The sequence below is a fragment of the Boleophthalmus pectinirostris genome, unplaced genomic scaffold, assembly GCF_026225935.1.
Source record: "Boleophthalmus pectinirostris isolate CB_2022bp ecotype Guang Dong unplaced genomic scaffold, ASM2622593v1 HiC_scaffold_21, whole genome shotgun sequence".
NCBI classification, from domain to species: domain Eukaryota; kingdom Metazoa; phylum Chordata; class Actinopteri; order Gobiiformes; family Gobiidae; genus Boleophthalmus; species Boleophthalmus pectinirostris.
The window spans coordinates 5,980,118-5,996,940 of NW_026571175.1; the positions used below are offsets into that span (position 1 = coordinate 5,980,118).

The 16,823-nt window shown below is 39.3% G+C and overlaps 1 protein-coding gene across 1 annotated transcript in view; it reads right to left on the minus strand.

Moving 5' to 3' along the window:
* Positions 1–4,576: 4,576 nt before the first annotated feature.
* Positions 4,577–16,823, minus strand: part of LOC110162173 (solute carrier family 2, facilitated glucose transporter member 1-like) — a 32,403-nt gene continuing 20,156 nt past the window's right edge. Inside the window, exons 3-11 of the mRNA XM_055157235.1 lie at positions 14,338–14,439; positions 13,778–13,938; positions 12,231–12,471; positions 11,520–11,682; positions 10,027–10,214; positions 8,832–8,936; positions 7,918–8,016; positions 6,149–6,352; positions 4,577–4,909 (exon numbers count right to left, since the gene is read on the minus strand). Of these exons, the coding sequence (XP_055013210.1) occupies positions 4,577–4,909; positions 6,149–6,352; positions 7,918–8,016; positions 8,832–8,936; positions 10,027–10,214; positions 11,520–11,682; positions 12,231–12,471; positions 13,778–13,938; positions 14,338–14,439 (1,596 nt within the window). The remainder of the gene's footprint in view (positions 4,910–6,148; positions 6,353–7,917; positions 8,017–8,831; positions 8,937–10,026; positions 10,215–11,519; positions 11,683–12,230; positions 12,472–13,777; positions 13,939–14,337; positions 14,440–16,823) is intronic.

The window sequence follows — 16,823 nt, forward strand, 5'->3', positions numbered from 1 at the left end:
TAATAGTAGTGTGTTATAGTTTTGCCCCTAGTTTCTGATCTAAAGTGCACCTAAAATAATTCATATACAGTATATTTTCCGGTGTTTTATATAGAAATAAAATCTGAAATAGATAAACAGATTGCACTATGCTCGAGTTACCACACTCATACCACTGCTTTTATTGTGCAGAGTGGCAGAGTGGTTAACAATTATGAATGAAATATGATATTGGTTCGTACCCTGTGTGAATATATTTCTTAATGATAAGTTTTATTTTGCACTTAGCGTAAAGTGGCCATTATTTTGTCAGTTAAATTAAACTGCAAAATACAATATAATAGATTTCTCTTGTAAAATAGATTTAATTGTGTTTTCATTATTTTTACAGTGTGCTGTGTAACTTTTCTGCAATGTTCCACGGTATAGCATTGGCATCATTAGGTCAGCTTACATGTCGGGTCTGCGGAGAGAAGATACACTTAAAGGTTGTATAGACGATTTTCCAATGAAAGAGAAATGCAGCGACTGTTTGTCCTTTTTCAAATGTCGCGCTTCGCTCCTTTTCCCCTTCTCTTCTTCTTTCAGCGACGTCAAAAACAGACTTTCTTTTGCGGCGAAAAGGTCGTGAATTCTTGTCTGCCATTACAACAAATTTGAGCAAACTGAGAGGAAGCTACAGTTTGAAAAAGACGCTAAGAACTGCTGTGTTGGTTGAGTAAACAGCAACTGAGTTTGATGGACAACCCGACAGCCAATAGATAAAGAGGTAGCCTTGTTATCTATTGGCTGATGTTTATCTGCCGCCACCACGTTCACATTTGATGGATTTTTTTTCTTTTTTTTTGGTCATCAAAATTACAAGGCTGCTGCATTTCTATAATTCTGTTTTGAACTTTCTTCGACAATTTGAAACAAACAAACAAAAAATCCTCCATACAACCTTTAATGCCATACTGTCAAACATTTCAGTGAAAGCAATAACATCTCCGTACCCTGCAAATTTCTCCGCTCTGGCCAAGATTTGAAAACTTATATCAGGTTATTCATCCTGTTTTCAGATTTCTTACTAGTTCTGAGATGCTTAATTCTAGTCTAGAGGTAGTTTATTTTAAGATAACTTGTCAAGTAAAATTATTTTGCTGCATGGACAGATCATTTCACTACTTTTAAGTCATTTTCTGATAGATTTAGGTGTTTATATCTTCAATTTTGGCCAAGCTTTTGTGCAGTGTAATGACAAGCAGACGGTGTGCAAAAAAAGTTACATCTTTACTAAAATGTGAAAGTCACTTGAGAATAAATAGCGCTATGTACTTTGTCATTTAATTGTCTTGAAACAATTCTTCTGTTTTGTTAAATTTATTATACAGTCCCTGACAAAAGTCTTGTCGCTTATCCATTTTGTAGAAACAAAAGCTTATAACTTGACTTTAAATTAATCGATTGGTTTTAGAAATGTCTCATATGAAAGCTAAAACCCTCCCAAATTATGCTCAATATACTAAAATAAATTTGCTTCACTGAAAAAAGATTGATCATTTAATGAACACAGAAAGATCAGATTTTGGCAAGACAAAAGTCTTGTCGCCTTGTCATATGATGCACCCAATCCTAGATTACAGCCTCACCTGTGATCAGTTACTGATCAATCAATTAGTGGGTGTGTATAAAAAGAACCCCAGCACACCAGACCTTCACATCAACTGCAACTTGACCTCTGACAACATGCCTAAGATCCACCCTGAGACCAAAGCGTTAATTATCAAGAGACTGAAGACCAGATCCACTGCTGAGGTGGTGACACCTTCAATGTGTCTCAGCGTCAAGTACAAAGAATAAGAAAAAGATCTGAAATGACTGGAGATGTTTTTGACAAGCCCAGGTCCGGCAGACCCGCAAGACAACTGCTCGGGAGGACCGTTTGTTGATTCGAAAATCCAAGGCCAGCCCCTTTTCCACTGCAGCAGACTCCACCAGGCCTGGTCACCTCAAGTCCCTGTGTCAACCTGAACAGTTTGTAGAATTCTGTCTCGAAATGGCCTCCATGGTCGAATCAGTGCACAGAAACCAGCACTAAACAAAAGGCAATTAAAAAACCGTGTGGCATTTGCCAAGGCCCACAGCCTGCTAAAAGGATGGACACTGGAAAAGTGGCAGAAGGTGGATTTCTCAGATGAATCCTCGGTTGAATTACATCACAGCCGCCGCAAATATTGCAGGAGACCTACTGGAGCCCGCATGGATCCAAGATTCACCCAGAAAACAGTTAAGTTTGGTGGCGGAAAAATCATGGTCTGGGGTTACATCCAGTATGGGGGTGTGCGAGACATTTGCAGGGTGGAAGGCAAATATCAATAGTCTAAAATATCAAGAAGTATTAGCTCCTCTTACATTCCCAACTATAAAAGGGGTCAAATTTTGCAGCAGGATGGTGCTCCATCACATACTTCTATCTCTACATCAAAGTTTCTCAAGGTGCGAAGAAGATCAAGGTGCTCCAGGACTGGCCAGCCCAGTCACCAGACATGAACATCATTGAGCATGTCTGGGGTAGAATGAAAGAGGAAGCATGGAAGGCAAAACCAAAGAATCTTGATGAACTCTGGGAGGCATGTAAGACGCTTTCTTTGCTATTCCTGATGACTTCATCAACAAATTGTATGAATCATTGTCGAACCGCATGGATGCGTCCTTCAAGCTCATGGAAGTCATACAAGATATTAAATATGGATCTCACAGCACCACTACTTAATTCACTGACGTTATGCAACATATTTTTGTATTTGAAGTAAATTATTTGTTCAATTTTCTGTAGGCGACAAAACTTTTATCTTGCCAAAATCTGACCTTTCTGTGTTCATTAAATGATCAATCTTTTTTCAGTGAAGCAAATTTATTTTAGTTTATTGAGCATAATTTGGGAGGGTTTTAGCTTTCATATGAGACATTTCTAAAACCAATCGATTAATTTAAAGTCAAGTTATAAGCTTTTGTTTCTACAAAATGGATAAGCGACAAGACTTTTGTCAGGGACTGTAGTATCTGAATAATTTTATTTGGGCTGTTGCAGTGCCCCCACCTGGACAATATGCGCCATTACATAAACTTTAGTCTTTTTATTGGGTTGTGTTGAGGAACTTTGGCTTTAATTTGTTTTCCCTTATTTGTCCTGTATTTGACACGAAATTATCAGTAAAAATAAATATGGCTCTACAAATATTATATTCCACCAAAAGTGACAACTGTGAAGTTTGTGATTTTAATAACTTTGTGTGTGCACTAAATAAATTTCCAGAATACTACTCTATTTCTCTATTTTATAATTCATATTTTTGACTAAACTAAAATCTACAGACCTAAATCTTTAGTTTCAGAAATGTTGCTGTGACATTTTGCGGATAATTTCCTTTACTCAATACATTTCTCATTAAATAAATACACATGTTAAATAGAATAATCTGAATATTACTTTTCAGTATTCTAGAAAAATCGTTTCAGCTCTCAATATACTTTCTAAAATAAACCAATGTATGCTCCATATCTGTCTGTCTGGCCCTTTCACAATAAAAGTCTTCAGGAATGTTTGAGTTCAAATCTCTCGTTTTGCGCAGTAAAAGCTTCTATTTTCTATTACAAATAAGGAGAGTTTGAAGCAGTTGTGGAAGATATCATGGAAATGCTTTGAGTGCAGCTAACATTACATTAGAACCGCTACTGTTCTACTGTTCTAAATCAAAAATAAATCAGTGTTTCCCCAGATGAATTTTAGACTCTTATTTTGAAATATGTCCAAATTTGTTAGTTACGACCAATTTTTCATATGTTTTGGGACACTTTATTATTAATTATTAAATGTTTGTTGTTGCTGAAACTTCTGACATGGTTTAGCTGGACATCTTGAGTAAAAAAATTTAAGTTATTTTGATTTTTAAGATGCAATGTGTAACTTTTCGGGTGGAGGTTATGTTAAATGCTTTTCTTCATGGAGATGTTATTGCTTTGTCTGGAATGTTTCACAGTATGGCATTAAATCTGTCTATCTTCATGGATACTTCATGGAAACTAGACCAAGTTACAGGTCAGATCTGTGGAGAGGCGAGCTCGCTCAGAGTCAGAATGCCTGTTTTTCTAGGTATTTTTAAGCTATAAAATGTAACTGAATAAATGTAAGATAGATCTGTTTAAAGTCATACTGTGGAACATTCCAGACAAAGCAATAACATCAGAGCATTGACATATCCATAGAAACAAGCAGGTGGCGGACCTCTAACCAAAAAGTTACATAGTGCACCTTTAAGTATCCTAAAATCTGTAGTAATGTCATTTTTTAAAAATTTGTATTCCTATGAAAGAATTCTGCCGTTATATTCTTGTCTAGTTTAAACAAATATTAGCTTTTTGGTCTTTTGCGTTTGCATTTTTTGGGAACAATTATCAACGATCCTCCAACATATTTCATATTTTGTCGAGTTTTGTCTTTCTCAACTCACTTTTTGGACCTCGGACCACAGTTTGAGTAGCACTGACTTAAGCTGTATTGATGTTTGGTTAATTCCTCTTTTTTAAAAACACCTTTTATTTTGAAACTTTCTTCCTACACGCTCTCCTGGGCTGTAGCGTTACTCTTATCGTCTAGGGGAGTAGTTTCGGACGCGGTAGGTTGGGTGGGGGCGGGAGCGGCTTCGACCAGCGGGACCTTCTCTTTGTCCGGAGACGAGGGTTGGATGGTGAGCGCGGTGGTGCCCTCTGCTGGCGCCTCTGTGGTGCCAGAGGTTTGCTCGGGAGGAGGGACAGTAGCTCCGCCGAAACCACGGGCGATCTCGTCAAATGTTTTGCCTTTGGTCTCGGGGACTTTGATGAAGGTGAAGATGAAGAAGAGGATGAGGAAGGCGGTGAAGATGAGGAAGACCCAAGGGCCACACAGCTCCTACAGAAACAAAGAGGGGATAGGAATTGGTTAAGAGACATCAGACTTATCATTTTGCTCTACCTGACCCTCTCCTCTTCATCCTCTTCCCCACCTGACCCTCTCCTCTGCTCCTCTGACCCTCTCCTCTTCATCCTCCTGTCCACCCATCCCTCTCCTCTTCATCCTCTGCTCCATCTGACTCTCTCCTCTTCTCCAATTGACCCTCTCACTTCATCCCCTGCTCCTCTGACCTTCTCCTCTTTATCCTCCTCTCCATCTGACCCTCTCCTGTGCTCCATTTGACCCTCTTCTCTTCATCCTTTGCTCAATCTGACCCTCCCCTTTACATCCTCTGCTCCATCTGACCCTCTCTCCTGCTCCTCTGGCCCTCTCCTCTTCATCTTCCTCTCCATCTGACCCTCTCCTCTTCATCCTTTGCTCCTCTGACCCTCTCTCCTTCATCCTCTCTTCCATTTGACCTCATGCTCTGAATCTTTTGTTCCATCTGACCTTCTCCTCTTCACCCTGTGCTCCATCTCACCTTCTCCATTTCATCCTCTGTTCCATCTGACCCTCCTCTGCTCTTCTGACCCTCTCCTCTTCATCCTCTGCTCCATCTGACCCTCTCCTCGACATCCTCTTCTCCATCTTACCCTCTCCTCTGCATCCTCTGACCCTCCGCCTTCATCCTCTTCTCCATTTGACCCCCTCCTCTGCATCGTCTGCTCCATCTGACTCTCTCCTCTTCACCCTTTACTCCACTTGACCGTCTCCACTGCTCATCTGACCCTCACTGCTTCATCTTCTACTCTATCTGCCCCTCTCCTCTTCATCCTCTGCTCCATTTGACCCTCTCCTCTGCTCCTCTCCACTTTATCCTCTGTTCCATGTGTCCCTCTCATCTTCATCCTCTGTTCCATCTGACCTCTGCATCCTCTGCTCCATCTGACCCTCTCCTCTTCATCCTTTGCTCCATCTGATCCTCTCCTCTATATCCTCTTTGGTCTTCTCTTGGCCTTTATGGAATTACCCATTATGTTTTCAATAATACATTCAAAAACGTCCACACATCTGACCTGTAACATGAGCTGTTGGTGTCTCTGTGAAAAATATTAATGCAACACTGAACATTCCAGGAAACACACCACACCATGGACAGAGTAAAGTTACAAGTAAAATCAAGGGAAATCTAAACACTGGCTGAGCTGGTTGACTATTATAACATCACTATTATTTTGAGAAGAGATTTGAACTCACCACTAGTTTGGGGAAGCTCATGCCGACCAGGAAGTTGGCGGTCCAGTTGCAGCAGCCGGCCACAGCCATAGCAGCCGGACGAGGGCCCTGAGAGAACAGCTCAGCCACGATGAACCAGGGGATGGGACCGGGGCCCATCTCAAACATGGCCACGAACAACATCACCGCCAGGATCGCAATGTAGCTCATCACAGGCACGGATTTCTGTGCACACGGACAGAGGAAAGACAAATCAAACTTCATTCAAGAAGACAAGAGGAAGTGTTAGACTATCAAGTAGATCAGGATAATCACTATTGGGCAAGTTACTTTAAAACTGTAATGCGTTATTTTTGACTTGTTACTGTAATTTCAAAAATAATTTATTACATTACAATATTACTGCATTTAAAATGTAAGGCGTTACATTATTATTGCAGCACTGTGAAGATGCTGATCTTTTGCGCCGTATATGGACTGAACCAAGACTAAACCAGGACTCAACCAGGACTTAACCAGGACTAAACCAGAACTAAACCAGAACTGAACCAGGACTGAAGCAGGTCAAAACCAGAACTGACCAGGTCTAAACCAGGTCTAAACAAGGACCAAACCAGGACTAATCTTGGACTAGAACTTGGACTCTAGGACTGCCCCCAAGTCTGTGGAACAGGGTGTCTGCAAGGTGCGACTGGGCATCAGTTGCGGTTAGCCCCTTTTGCTCGCGGTCACCCGACGGTCTACGTGGGCGCATCTCCAGTGTTTCACTGCTGCTGATATCGCGGTGATTTTAGCGAATTTGTATGAAGAAAAACAAAAAACCCACCACTTCAACCCAGGTTAAAAAAGCATTGTAACTTGCATTACTGACATTTGTACTAAGTAAAATACTACTTTTTTCCCCCCTGTAATGCCGTAACATTACTGCGTTACAGCACAAAGCAATGCATTACAGTAATTCATAACCTGTTACTCCCAACGCTGATGGTAATTTACACTAGGGAATACAGAACTAAAAGAAATTATGGCCCACTGACTTTCTTTTCAAACCTAAACTGCAGAACAACTGAGAAGCCCTGCCTCTTCATTGTGGAATTTCACAAGGCAAGTGGCAGATTTTCATTTAGGTGTTGGCACAGTTGAACATTTGACAGTGTGACATTTCTGACCCCTTCATAGGAGGTAGGTGGTAGGTGAAAACTGAAATTATCTGAGCATGAATCACACAAAATAAAACTTTGTTAACGATGACAGAACACTGTTAGTTATTACAGAAAAGTTGATTTTAGATGATATGCTCACTTTAAAGCAGTTCTAAATACACAGTAACATCCATGGACTATTTTGTAAGCAAATTTTATGTTAGTTTATGTAAATTAACCCCACCATAGTCTTAAATCCTCCTGGCATAACAAAATCTCACTTTGTTGCTCCTTGTGTTGTCATTCACATGAAAAGTGACTTTGCTACTCAAAAACATTGCTTAAGTATGAAATGCAGGAAATAACCGACTTAAAATCCTATACATTGTGAGCAAAATCTTTGGGAAACATTAACACTCCTGGACACTGTCTCACTCTTGATTTTTCATTTCGGTCCCTCCCTTCCTTAGGTATACTAGCTGAGGAATAAAAGAAAAATCAAGAGTGAGACAGTTTGTGGGAGTTTTCTTTAAAAACAGCTAAGTGCCTCTTCTCCAACGCACCTGTCACCCAGTCAGGAGTGCAGAGTCTACACAGAAACAATGACACACAAAATAATTTGAAAAACAAGAAAACACAGTGACTGACCAGCAGTAGGGAGATGGTCATGAGCAGAGCACTGACGGCCATTCCTCCCAAACCGAGGAGGTGCAGAGTGCGACGGCCGGCTTTCTCCACCAGGAACAACTGAAGGACGGAGACAAAAGAGGAAAAATAAAAAAAAAAAACGCTTTCAGATATTGTAACCTTTCAATACAGTCTCACAATGTATTTCTTATGTCTTGAAAGGACACATGTATCTTGTAAATCTTATGGGGACTGGTCAAATTACTGTGTTATATCTATACATATATTTACTTTACTTATAGATTTAGAATGGTACCCCCAACTGTATCAATCAGTATATCAAAAGCAATTGACCTCACAGCTCTCCAACGCTGTCTGTGATCTGCAAAACTAAATACTAATTATTACACAATAAACAAAGGGAAATTAGATCAATAAACATGTAAATCACAGACTGTATATATAGATGGACATAGTTAACCCACCAGTCAGTGTGTTCCAAACAGGAAGTGTTCATGAGGCACTTCCGTCTCCAACAACTGCTCTCTGTAACTGCTGCTGTGAGTCATTTTCATCTTAAAATGTTTGTATTAACCCGCTCTACATGATCCTGGTGTTTTTATTTTGTTATTTTGTCTGTAAATTAATTCCTTGTCTCCAAATTCAATCTTATAACACCTCGTGAGCCTAATTTGACTGGACCTGAACACTATGAGTGATATCACACCCACTTAGTCCACTCCTTTATACAGTCTATGTGCAAAATCAAGCGGCAGGCCATCCAATTCTTTGCATTTCTACAATGCTGTGTACCTCCCCACAGTATCAGATTTCATAGTGCTTTTAGGTTATGTAATAAAAAACAAGAGCACATGTGAGGGTTGGATATTGTTAAATATGTGGTAAAATCATGAATATACTGTAATACCACTCACAGAGACAATAGTGAAGATGACGTTGACAATCCCCGCTCCGATAGTGGCATAGATGGGCTGTTTCACCCCAGCCGAGTCGAAAATACCAGTGGAGTAATAAAAGACCTGAAAGAAGGAAGGAAAAGCTGTTTATTTTTGATAGAGCGATTTAGACTGAAAAAGGCAGATTTGAAATGGCAGCTGTAGATGTTGTTCTGTGGTGCGGAGCGCTGCAAGTCTACAAACAAAATATCTCATGTAACTTTACTGTCAAACAAAATAAAGGTAGATATTTCTGTGAAAAGGCTTCATAAAACAGTTTGAATAGTATCATGTTAAACTCGAGGAGAGAATTGGCATCTAGTGTTTTTAGCAATAACACAATCTGGATGTATCAAAACAAATATGATCCAAAAGGCAATATCATGTCTTAGGAGAGGACTGAGAATTATGGAGAGATTGTTGTTACATAAAAGTAAAAATTTTACATAATAAAAAGGCTATTTTATTAGCAGCAGCTGCAATATATATAGTAGTATTTGTGATTTGTGTATTGGTACATGCAGAGCATTGATTTGAGAGCAGTCGGGCAGTTGTAGTAAGACAGCAGCAGTAGTACTAGTAACAGTAGTAAGAGTTGCAGTAGTAGTAGTAATTGCAGTAGTAGTAGTAGTTGCAGTAGTAGTACAAGCATTTTACTTGCAATATTAATCCCAGAGAGTTGCTGTGACAGTTGAAGTAGCAGTAGTAGTGGTACTAATAGTAGTTGTAGTGGTAGCATTTTTACTCACAGAGTTGATCACAGACAGTTACAGTGACAGTTACAGTAGCAGTTGTAGTAGTAGTAGTAGTAGTAGTAGTAGTAGTAGTAGTGGAATGGATCACGTTTCTTGAAGTAATGTAGACTTATACTAAAGTACATTCCATAGAGTCTCAGTACGTTTTTTTTTTTTTTTTTAGCAGGTGAAGCCATTTAAGATCTCCAGGCCAAGTCCTGCAGTTCCTGGGCTGCTCCTCCTTCTGAGCCACCTGTCTAGAAGCTGACACCTGTCACATTCCGCCTGACACAGGTAAACTCACACCTGTCACACTCCACCTGACACAGGTAAGTGAAATGGGATTCTCTGGGAAACATCAGCCTGACAGCATGCAGGAGTCAACCGTGAGGCACAGGTTTTTTCTCATGGACAGTAGTAGGAGCAGTATGTTTACTCACAGCATTGATCCCAGACAGCTGCTGTGACAGCTGCAGCATCACGGCGATGAGCAGAGGTTGTCTGTAGGATGCAGACCTGAACAGCTCAGGGATGGTGACCTTCTTCTCCAGAGCCATCTTTGCACTCTCCTCCTTCATCTCCTGCAGGTCCTTACTCACATCCTCTGTACCGCGCAGACGCACCAGGGCTGATGAGCACAGGAGACACAGGGAGTAAAGAGTATGGTTAGTTATGATATGTGAAATTGAGCTGGGCAATGAATCAAACTTTATTCAATATCAAGATTCAATCATTTCTTATTGTCAAAGATCCGCCTGTCTTTTCAATGGATCAATGGATCAATTTATAGCTATACTTCTGCCAGTAAAAGCCTGTTGTTTGGAGAAAGAAATTTGAGATTTTTGTGTTAATAGAATAAAATGGTGTACTGTTTATTTAAAAAAAAAATTAAAACCAATGTTTGTTTGTTTTTTGTAGCAAGATTAAATAAAATTGAAAACTGTGAATCATCAGTGTGACCAAAACAAAAAAAAAGTAGTAAAAAATATAATAATTAGTTCATTTTCAACCACACTTGGGCCACAGTAAAAGAAAGTGATATGGTTGAGTTTGTAGAGTAATTGTGTGTTTTGGTGCATTTACTTGAAGTGATTTTAAATTTGGTGGTACCACTGATGACCACTAGATGTCATTATAGCAAAAAGGTATTTGAAGGTGTCTCTTACTCTAAAAATATATTAGTGTCTACTTATCCTGAAGTGCTTGTTTTTCTGAGTAACAATGACTATAATGACTATTAAGTTAGTATTATTTAGTGAAAGCTGCAGTCATGACGAAATCTCTGTGGTCACTTATAGGTCACACGTGTCTAAACCAGCTGTCTGTTTAGTGTTCACCTATAGTGATACTTGAGTAATGTATTTGTCTGGAAATTAGCTGTGTATTATTTTCAGAACATTGTATTACAGTTATTTTTAATAATTGGTCATTTTTATTTTTGACTTTATATGTTTTATTGTCCTGCTGTTCTTGTAATCTGAGTTGCATCACTGGAACTTCTGGTAACACTTTTAATAACCTTAATAAAGCATGATTAACATTTAACTCACAATGAACAGTTTATTAACAACGAGTAACTACTTGACACCATAACCATAACTCTAACCCCTTGTTTAAGTAGTTAGCTAGTCTTCATAAATCTGCATCTATTTTCTTCAGCTTTATCTGAGCTCACAGAGGCAGCAGTCTGAGCAGAGATGCCCACTTTCCTTTCAACACATTCATAATGAAAAACTAAACTATTTGTTCAATGTTCATTATGAATGAAGTCTTTGTTCATGATTTTTGAGGTTAGTTCAGGTGTAGTTATTATAAAGTGTTACAGAAAAAGTGGCAAACAAAGGTTATCTTATGGTATCATAAAGCAAAAACCAATTCAAGCATTACACAGAATGTAGTAGTACAGTAGAGACTAATAACAATAAATGTGTACCTTTGCGCGCCTGCTCCTCCTGTTTGAGGTTGATGAGCAGAAATCGTGGGCTCTCAGGGCAGAACGGGAGCAGGATGCACTGCAGCACGGCCGGGACGACGGTCAGCGCCAAGAGCAGAGGCCACAGCTTGTCTGAGCCCAGCAAACTCTCCAGACCAAAGATCTGTACAGAAAGGAGAGGTTAATCTATGAGCCTCAAACTCTCCAGACCAATGATCTAAGTACAGAGAGGTTAGAGAGAGTTAGTCTTTATTTATGAAGACATTAAGAAAAAGAAGAAAAAAAAAAAAGCTGGAGATTAAAACAGTGAAGTAGGTAGTTAGTGTGGTAGTTAGATGTGACATATTTTAACAACTGGTGAGTCTCCACAAAAAGCCACATGACTTAAAGCAACACTGTGTAACTTTCTGGAGGCGGTTCACTTCCATATGATTCCATGGAAAGTTAAAACCATACTTTGAAACTTTTTCCATGTTTTATGCTATACTTCCTTATGATAAAAGAACATTTCTATGGAGACAACAGGGAGAAACGTTTGTGGAGATGCAAGCCCACTAACAAAAAGGATGCATATTATTTTATAGTCTATTTTTTACCCCCAAAGTTCTGCGTTAGGTGGGGCTTTCATTTATGATTTACATAATATTGCCCACTGTGGTAACTTCATGACTCCAGTGAACCTCCTGCACAGATAAAATACTTTCATCTTACCTGTGCGATGAGGATGCCCACCACAACCCCGAGCTGGTGCAGGGTCCCAAAGGCTCCTCGGAGGGGGGTGGGTGACACTTCTCCTACGTACATGGGTGTGAGTCCGGTGAAGAGGCCACAGAACAGCCCAATGACCAGACGTCCAGCGATCACCATCTCATAGGAGGAGCAGATGGTGGAGAAGCCCATGAGGAGCCCCCCGATCACGGCCAGAACATTCACCAGGAACATGGACCTGCGCCTGGACGGACACACACACACACAGGGACACACACATTTTAGATGAATGGTTAAGGCACACTATTTTGCTGTAGATGGAAATAGGAGATTTATATTAAAAATACATCTAAGTCTGCACATTTTTTTTTTTTATATTACAGTTGATTTCAGTTTCTGTGACAGTTGAATCTCAGCTATTTCGCAAGTGAGATTTAGCACATTTCTGATGGATTGCCATGAAACTCTCTGACTGTTGCCATAGTGATAAAATAAAGAAACAATATTCTGTCAGCATCGCCCACCCCAACCCTCCTAGAGAAATGTGTCCTTGGTGTTTGACTCATTCTTCAGTACCACTGTGCTGAATGCAGGTGTGGTGAGCACTTTCAAGTTCAGTTCAGTCTAGTATCACTTATGAAACCAAAAACAAGCACATGAGGCTCGTTCTGCTGCCAGGTACTATGACCATGAATAGCTCAAGAGGTTAGTGGCCTTGAGGATGGTCAAATGCAGAGGACACATCTCACAAAAAGAAGTGTACTTAAATGTTGACAAAATTTCAGTTTGTATAACGTAGAATAACAAAATGGATTGGGATGTCCTGTCCACATAGCCCTAAGTATCAGATTAGATAATTTATCAAGGATGTACTGTATCGATTTCAAAAGTACAGTCGATTGTAGGGACGTAACAATAACCAAAATATCGTGACCATCACAATATATCAAATTACAAGTATCTTTGCTTAAATGAAGAGTTACAGTGCAGCATTAGCTAAAAAAAAGACAGAGGGAACTACATAGACCATGATCCTTTGCTCCATTTCAATGTAGACTATAATGGATAATAGAAATAATAGTTCTAAGCACTTTCAAGGCTTAGTTCTTTGGATTAAGGCTTGTCAAGGTATTTTAAGAGGGAAAAGTGACATTCACAGTTTTGTTTGCCTCCAGAAAATATCGCAATAAATATCGTACCATGAGATTTGGATATTGTTACATCGTGAGCTTCCCTATGATATCGCAATAAATATAGTACTGTGAGGTTCATACTGTGACGATATCGTATCGTGAGACTTGGATATCGTTACACCCCTATTCAATTGCGATACATTACACAGAATGCCATCAAAATAGTAGTATATTGTTCTAAATAAGGATGCAACAAAACTGTCTGGGATCATTAATGACTTTTTGTGGCCTGTAAATGAGAGCCACAGTGATAGAACATCCATTAGAGGCGTGAGTCCATGTGTGAATTAGAGACAAAAGTAGTGAAACCAAACAGGAAACACAGAGTATTCAGAGTGGTGCAGAGCAGAGCAGTACCTTCCAAAGCGGTTGGCCATGACCCCCACACTGAAGGAGCCCACCATGCCGCCCACGCTGAAGATGGCCACAGACACGCTCCACACGATGGTGCACACGCCCTGGCCGATGGGCTCTCCGTATCGCTCCATCCATGTCGAGTTAAAGAAGGAACGCAGCTTCTGCACAGGGAGAAACGGGGGGAAACAATAGTGATTAATATAGTTAAAGTCTGGGAGGATACGAAACATGCCAAAGAAATATAAATAAATCTAAATTGAATCTAAAACAATGACTAAAATATAAACTAAACATTAATGAATGAAAGGAATGAGAGACTAAATTCAAGTTTCTCTTCCCAATCCCAGGGCCCCAAACCAGAAGTAAAAAACATTTAAACAACATGGCCTGTGAAGAAACAGAGTACAGTTTATCGTATTTCAAACAAAAATATATTTTCTGATTGACTAAAACTATTAAATAACTAAAATACCATGAATTATTTGTGACAAAAGACTAAAACTAAATCCAAATGTAAAATTCTAGTCAAAATGAATTTAGGATTTGAGTCTGAGCCCCACCTGCTCTGGAGCATTGATGACTCCAGTGTTGTATCCAAACTGCAGAGAGCCGATGACCGCTGTGGCCAGAGAGAAGAGGAGGTACCCCGTCACCTGCTTCTGCTGCACAGACCAAAACAACAAAACAAAAGAATATAGCAGTTAGACATTTAGTGTAAGAAAATGTTTGGACACATTTTGGAGAATTCATAATGCTGTTGACAGTTGCAAAGAACAACCCCAATTACTGCATAGTTTAAACCTCTCCTGGAGCAATAAGATTATAAAAAGAACTGTCCCACTCTATAATAACTAAACCTTAATAAAGGCTCAAATCAAATATATTTATAGATCACATTTATAGATCACAACAACAAAAGCTAACAAACATAAGTAGATTCCACAATCTTTTCCTATTCCTACTTGTAAATATAAACTAGCATATGTACCGTATTTTTCGGACTTTAAGTAACACTTTTTTTTCATGGTTTGGGTGGTCCTGTGACTTATACTCCGGTGTGACTTATATGTTAAAATTTTCACACTGACAGTCACGAGAGGGCACTCTAGGCTTGTGTACGCCTTGTACCACTGTCACTTCACACTGTACTGTGCATGTCGGCTGCAGAAGAAAGCGAAAGAGCCACTGTCCTGTCTGTATCATGTCAGTCGATCACACCATTACAATTTAAAATTTAAACAAACATAAAGACAACCGAAACCATCCTTTCAAGATTCAGAAAGGCCGGAATAATTCTAACTGGAACTGATGCTGAGTCTGACGACAGCTACACAGAAAAGGAAGCTCTGTTTACCTCCGGAGGTCGCGGAGTTGTTCAGAAGTGACACCGTGGATGAAGAATTGAATGGATTTAGTGATTTGGAATGAGATGGAGAGTTTGTTAAACTTGTTCTGTTCTGTTGTTTATGCTATATTTATCTGAAGAACTGTTCATATGTGACGTTAACAGTCTGTTGTTCTCTGTTCTATTGTTATTACTAGAACTTGACTTTCAACATGAAATGTCAGTTCCTGGTCTCTGATTTTATAAAATAAATTTCCCCCAAAAAGTGCAATTTATAGTCTGGTGCGACTTATATATGTTTTTTTCTTCTTCATTATGCATTTTTTGGCTGATGTGACTTATAATCCAGAGCGGCTTATAGTCTGAAAAATAGTTTTATTATTTCCATAGTTGTGATTATTCTCTGCGTCGAGCTGATCCCTACAATATACTGTTAGATTCTATCCATTACTATACACAATTAGTCATTTTACTGAGCTGAAAACTACACACTCTTACTCATACACACACACACACACACACAAGCACACACACTAAATTTTTACACCTCGTCTGCTGTGGCGTTGTATGCATTTGTATTGTATTGTTCCTTATCGTACTAAGTGTATTTTCCTGTCCTGTCTAATCACAACACAATTAATTAAAGAAACTACTGCGCTACTTTAGTGAATCTTACTGCTAATTGTAAAGAGGGTTTGAGATTGCAAGATTACTCAAACCCAAAATCTTCAGGCATGTTTTTGAGTAGGGAACATTATAACATGGTACAAAAAGACCCTTTTGCATAATAGCCCCTCTTTAAACTGACCTTTTTGGGGACATTTCATGCACTTTCCCAAATGCCACACAGACATAACCAAGAGTCCAGTCTCATAATGGGATTTGAAATGACTTTGTGGATTTGTGATCAACCTGAGGGGAAGGTCAGTGTCACAGAGAGAGTGCGCATCAATAACACATGACGATATCTGCTCCTTTATGAAAGAAAACCTCTCTATTTCACCCATCCGCTTTGGGCTGAGTGCTGCACAGAGCCCATCCCTCAACATTGGATTGAGTTTGAGTCTAAACCAGATCTTTCAAATGGCTGTGGGTCCCAGAGGTGCTGCTGCTGCTCAGGTAATCAAATACATGAATCTCTGTAATGAAATCTACACCAGGGAAACACATTGCGGGCTCACAACCAGATGTGAAGAACAAGGTGATTATGGTTTTGTGATTGTGATTACCAAGGAGCAGAGATGGGTAGAGTAGTACAAATTAAGTTCAATCAAGTAAGAACATCTCGAAATGGTTTAAAATAAATGGTAAAAACTAGTCCTCTAAATAATTACTCAAGTGGGAAATCGAGAAACTACTACTTGAGTACTAAGTAATAGTTTGGATCTAAAATGTGTTTAAAATCAGGTTTATGATTTAATATAACTGAACAGATAAAACAATAATACTTAAAGGTGTATTGTGCAACTTTTCTGGTTTGTATCTACAGATAAATCATTGCTCTGTCTGAAATGTTCCACAGTATGACATAAAACAGCTCTACCGTACATTACAGGTGGTTTTATTGCTCAAAAATACCTAGAAAAACAGAGATCTGACTTGTAACTTGATCTGGTTTGGTCTTCATGAAAGGTTTAATACCATACTGTGAAACATTCCAGAGAAAGAAGTGACATCTCCACGAAGAAAAGCATTTGACAG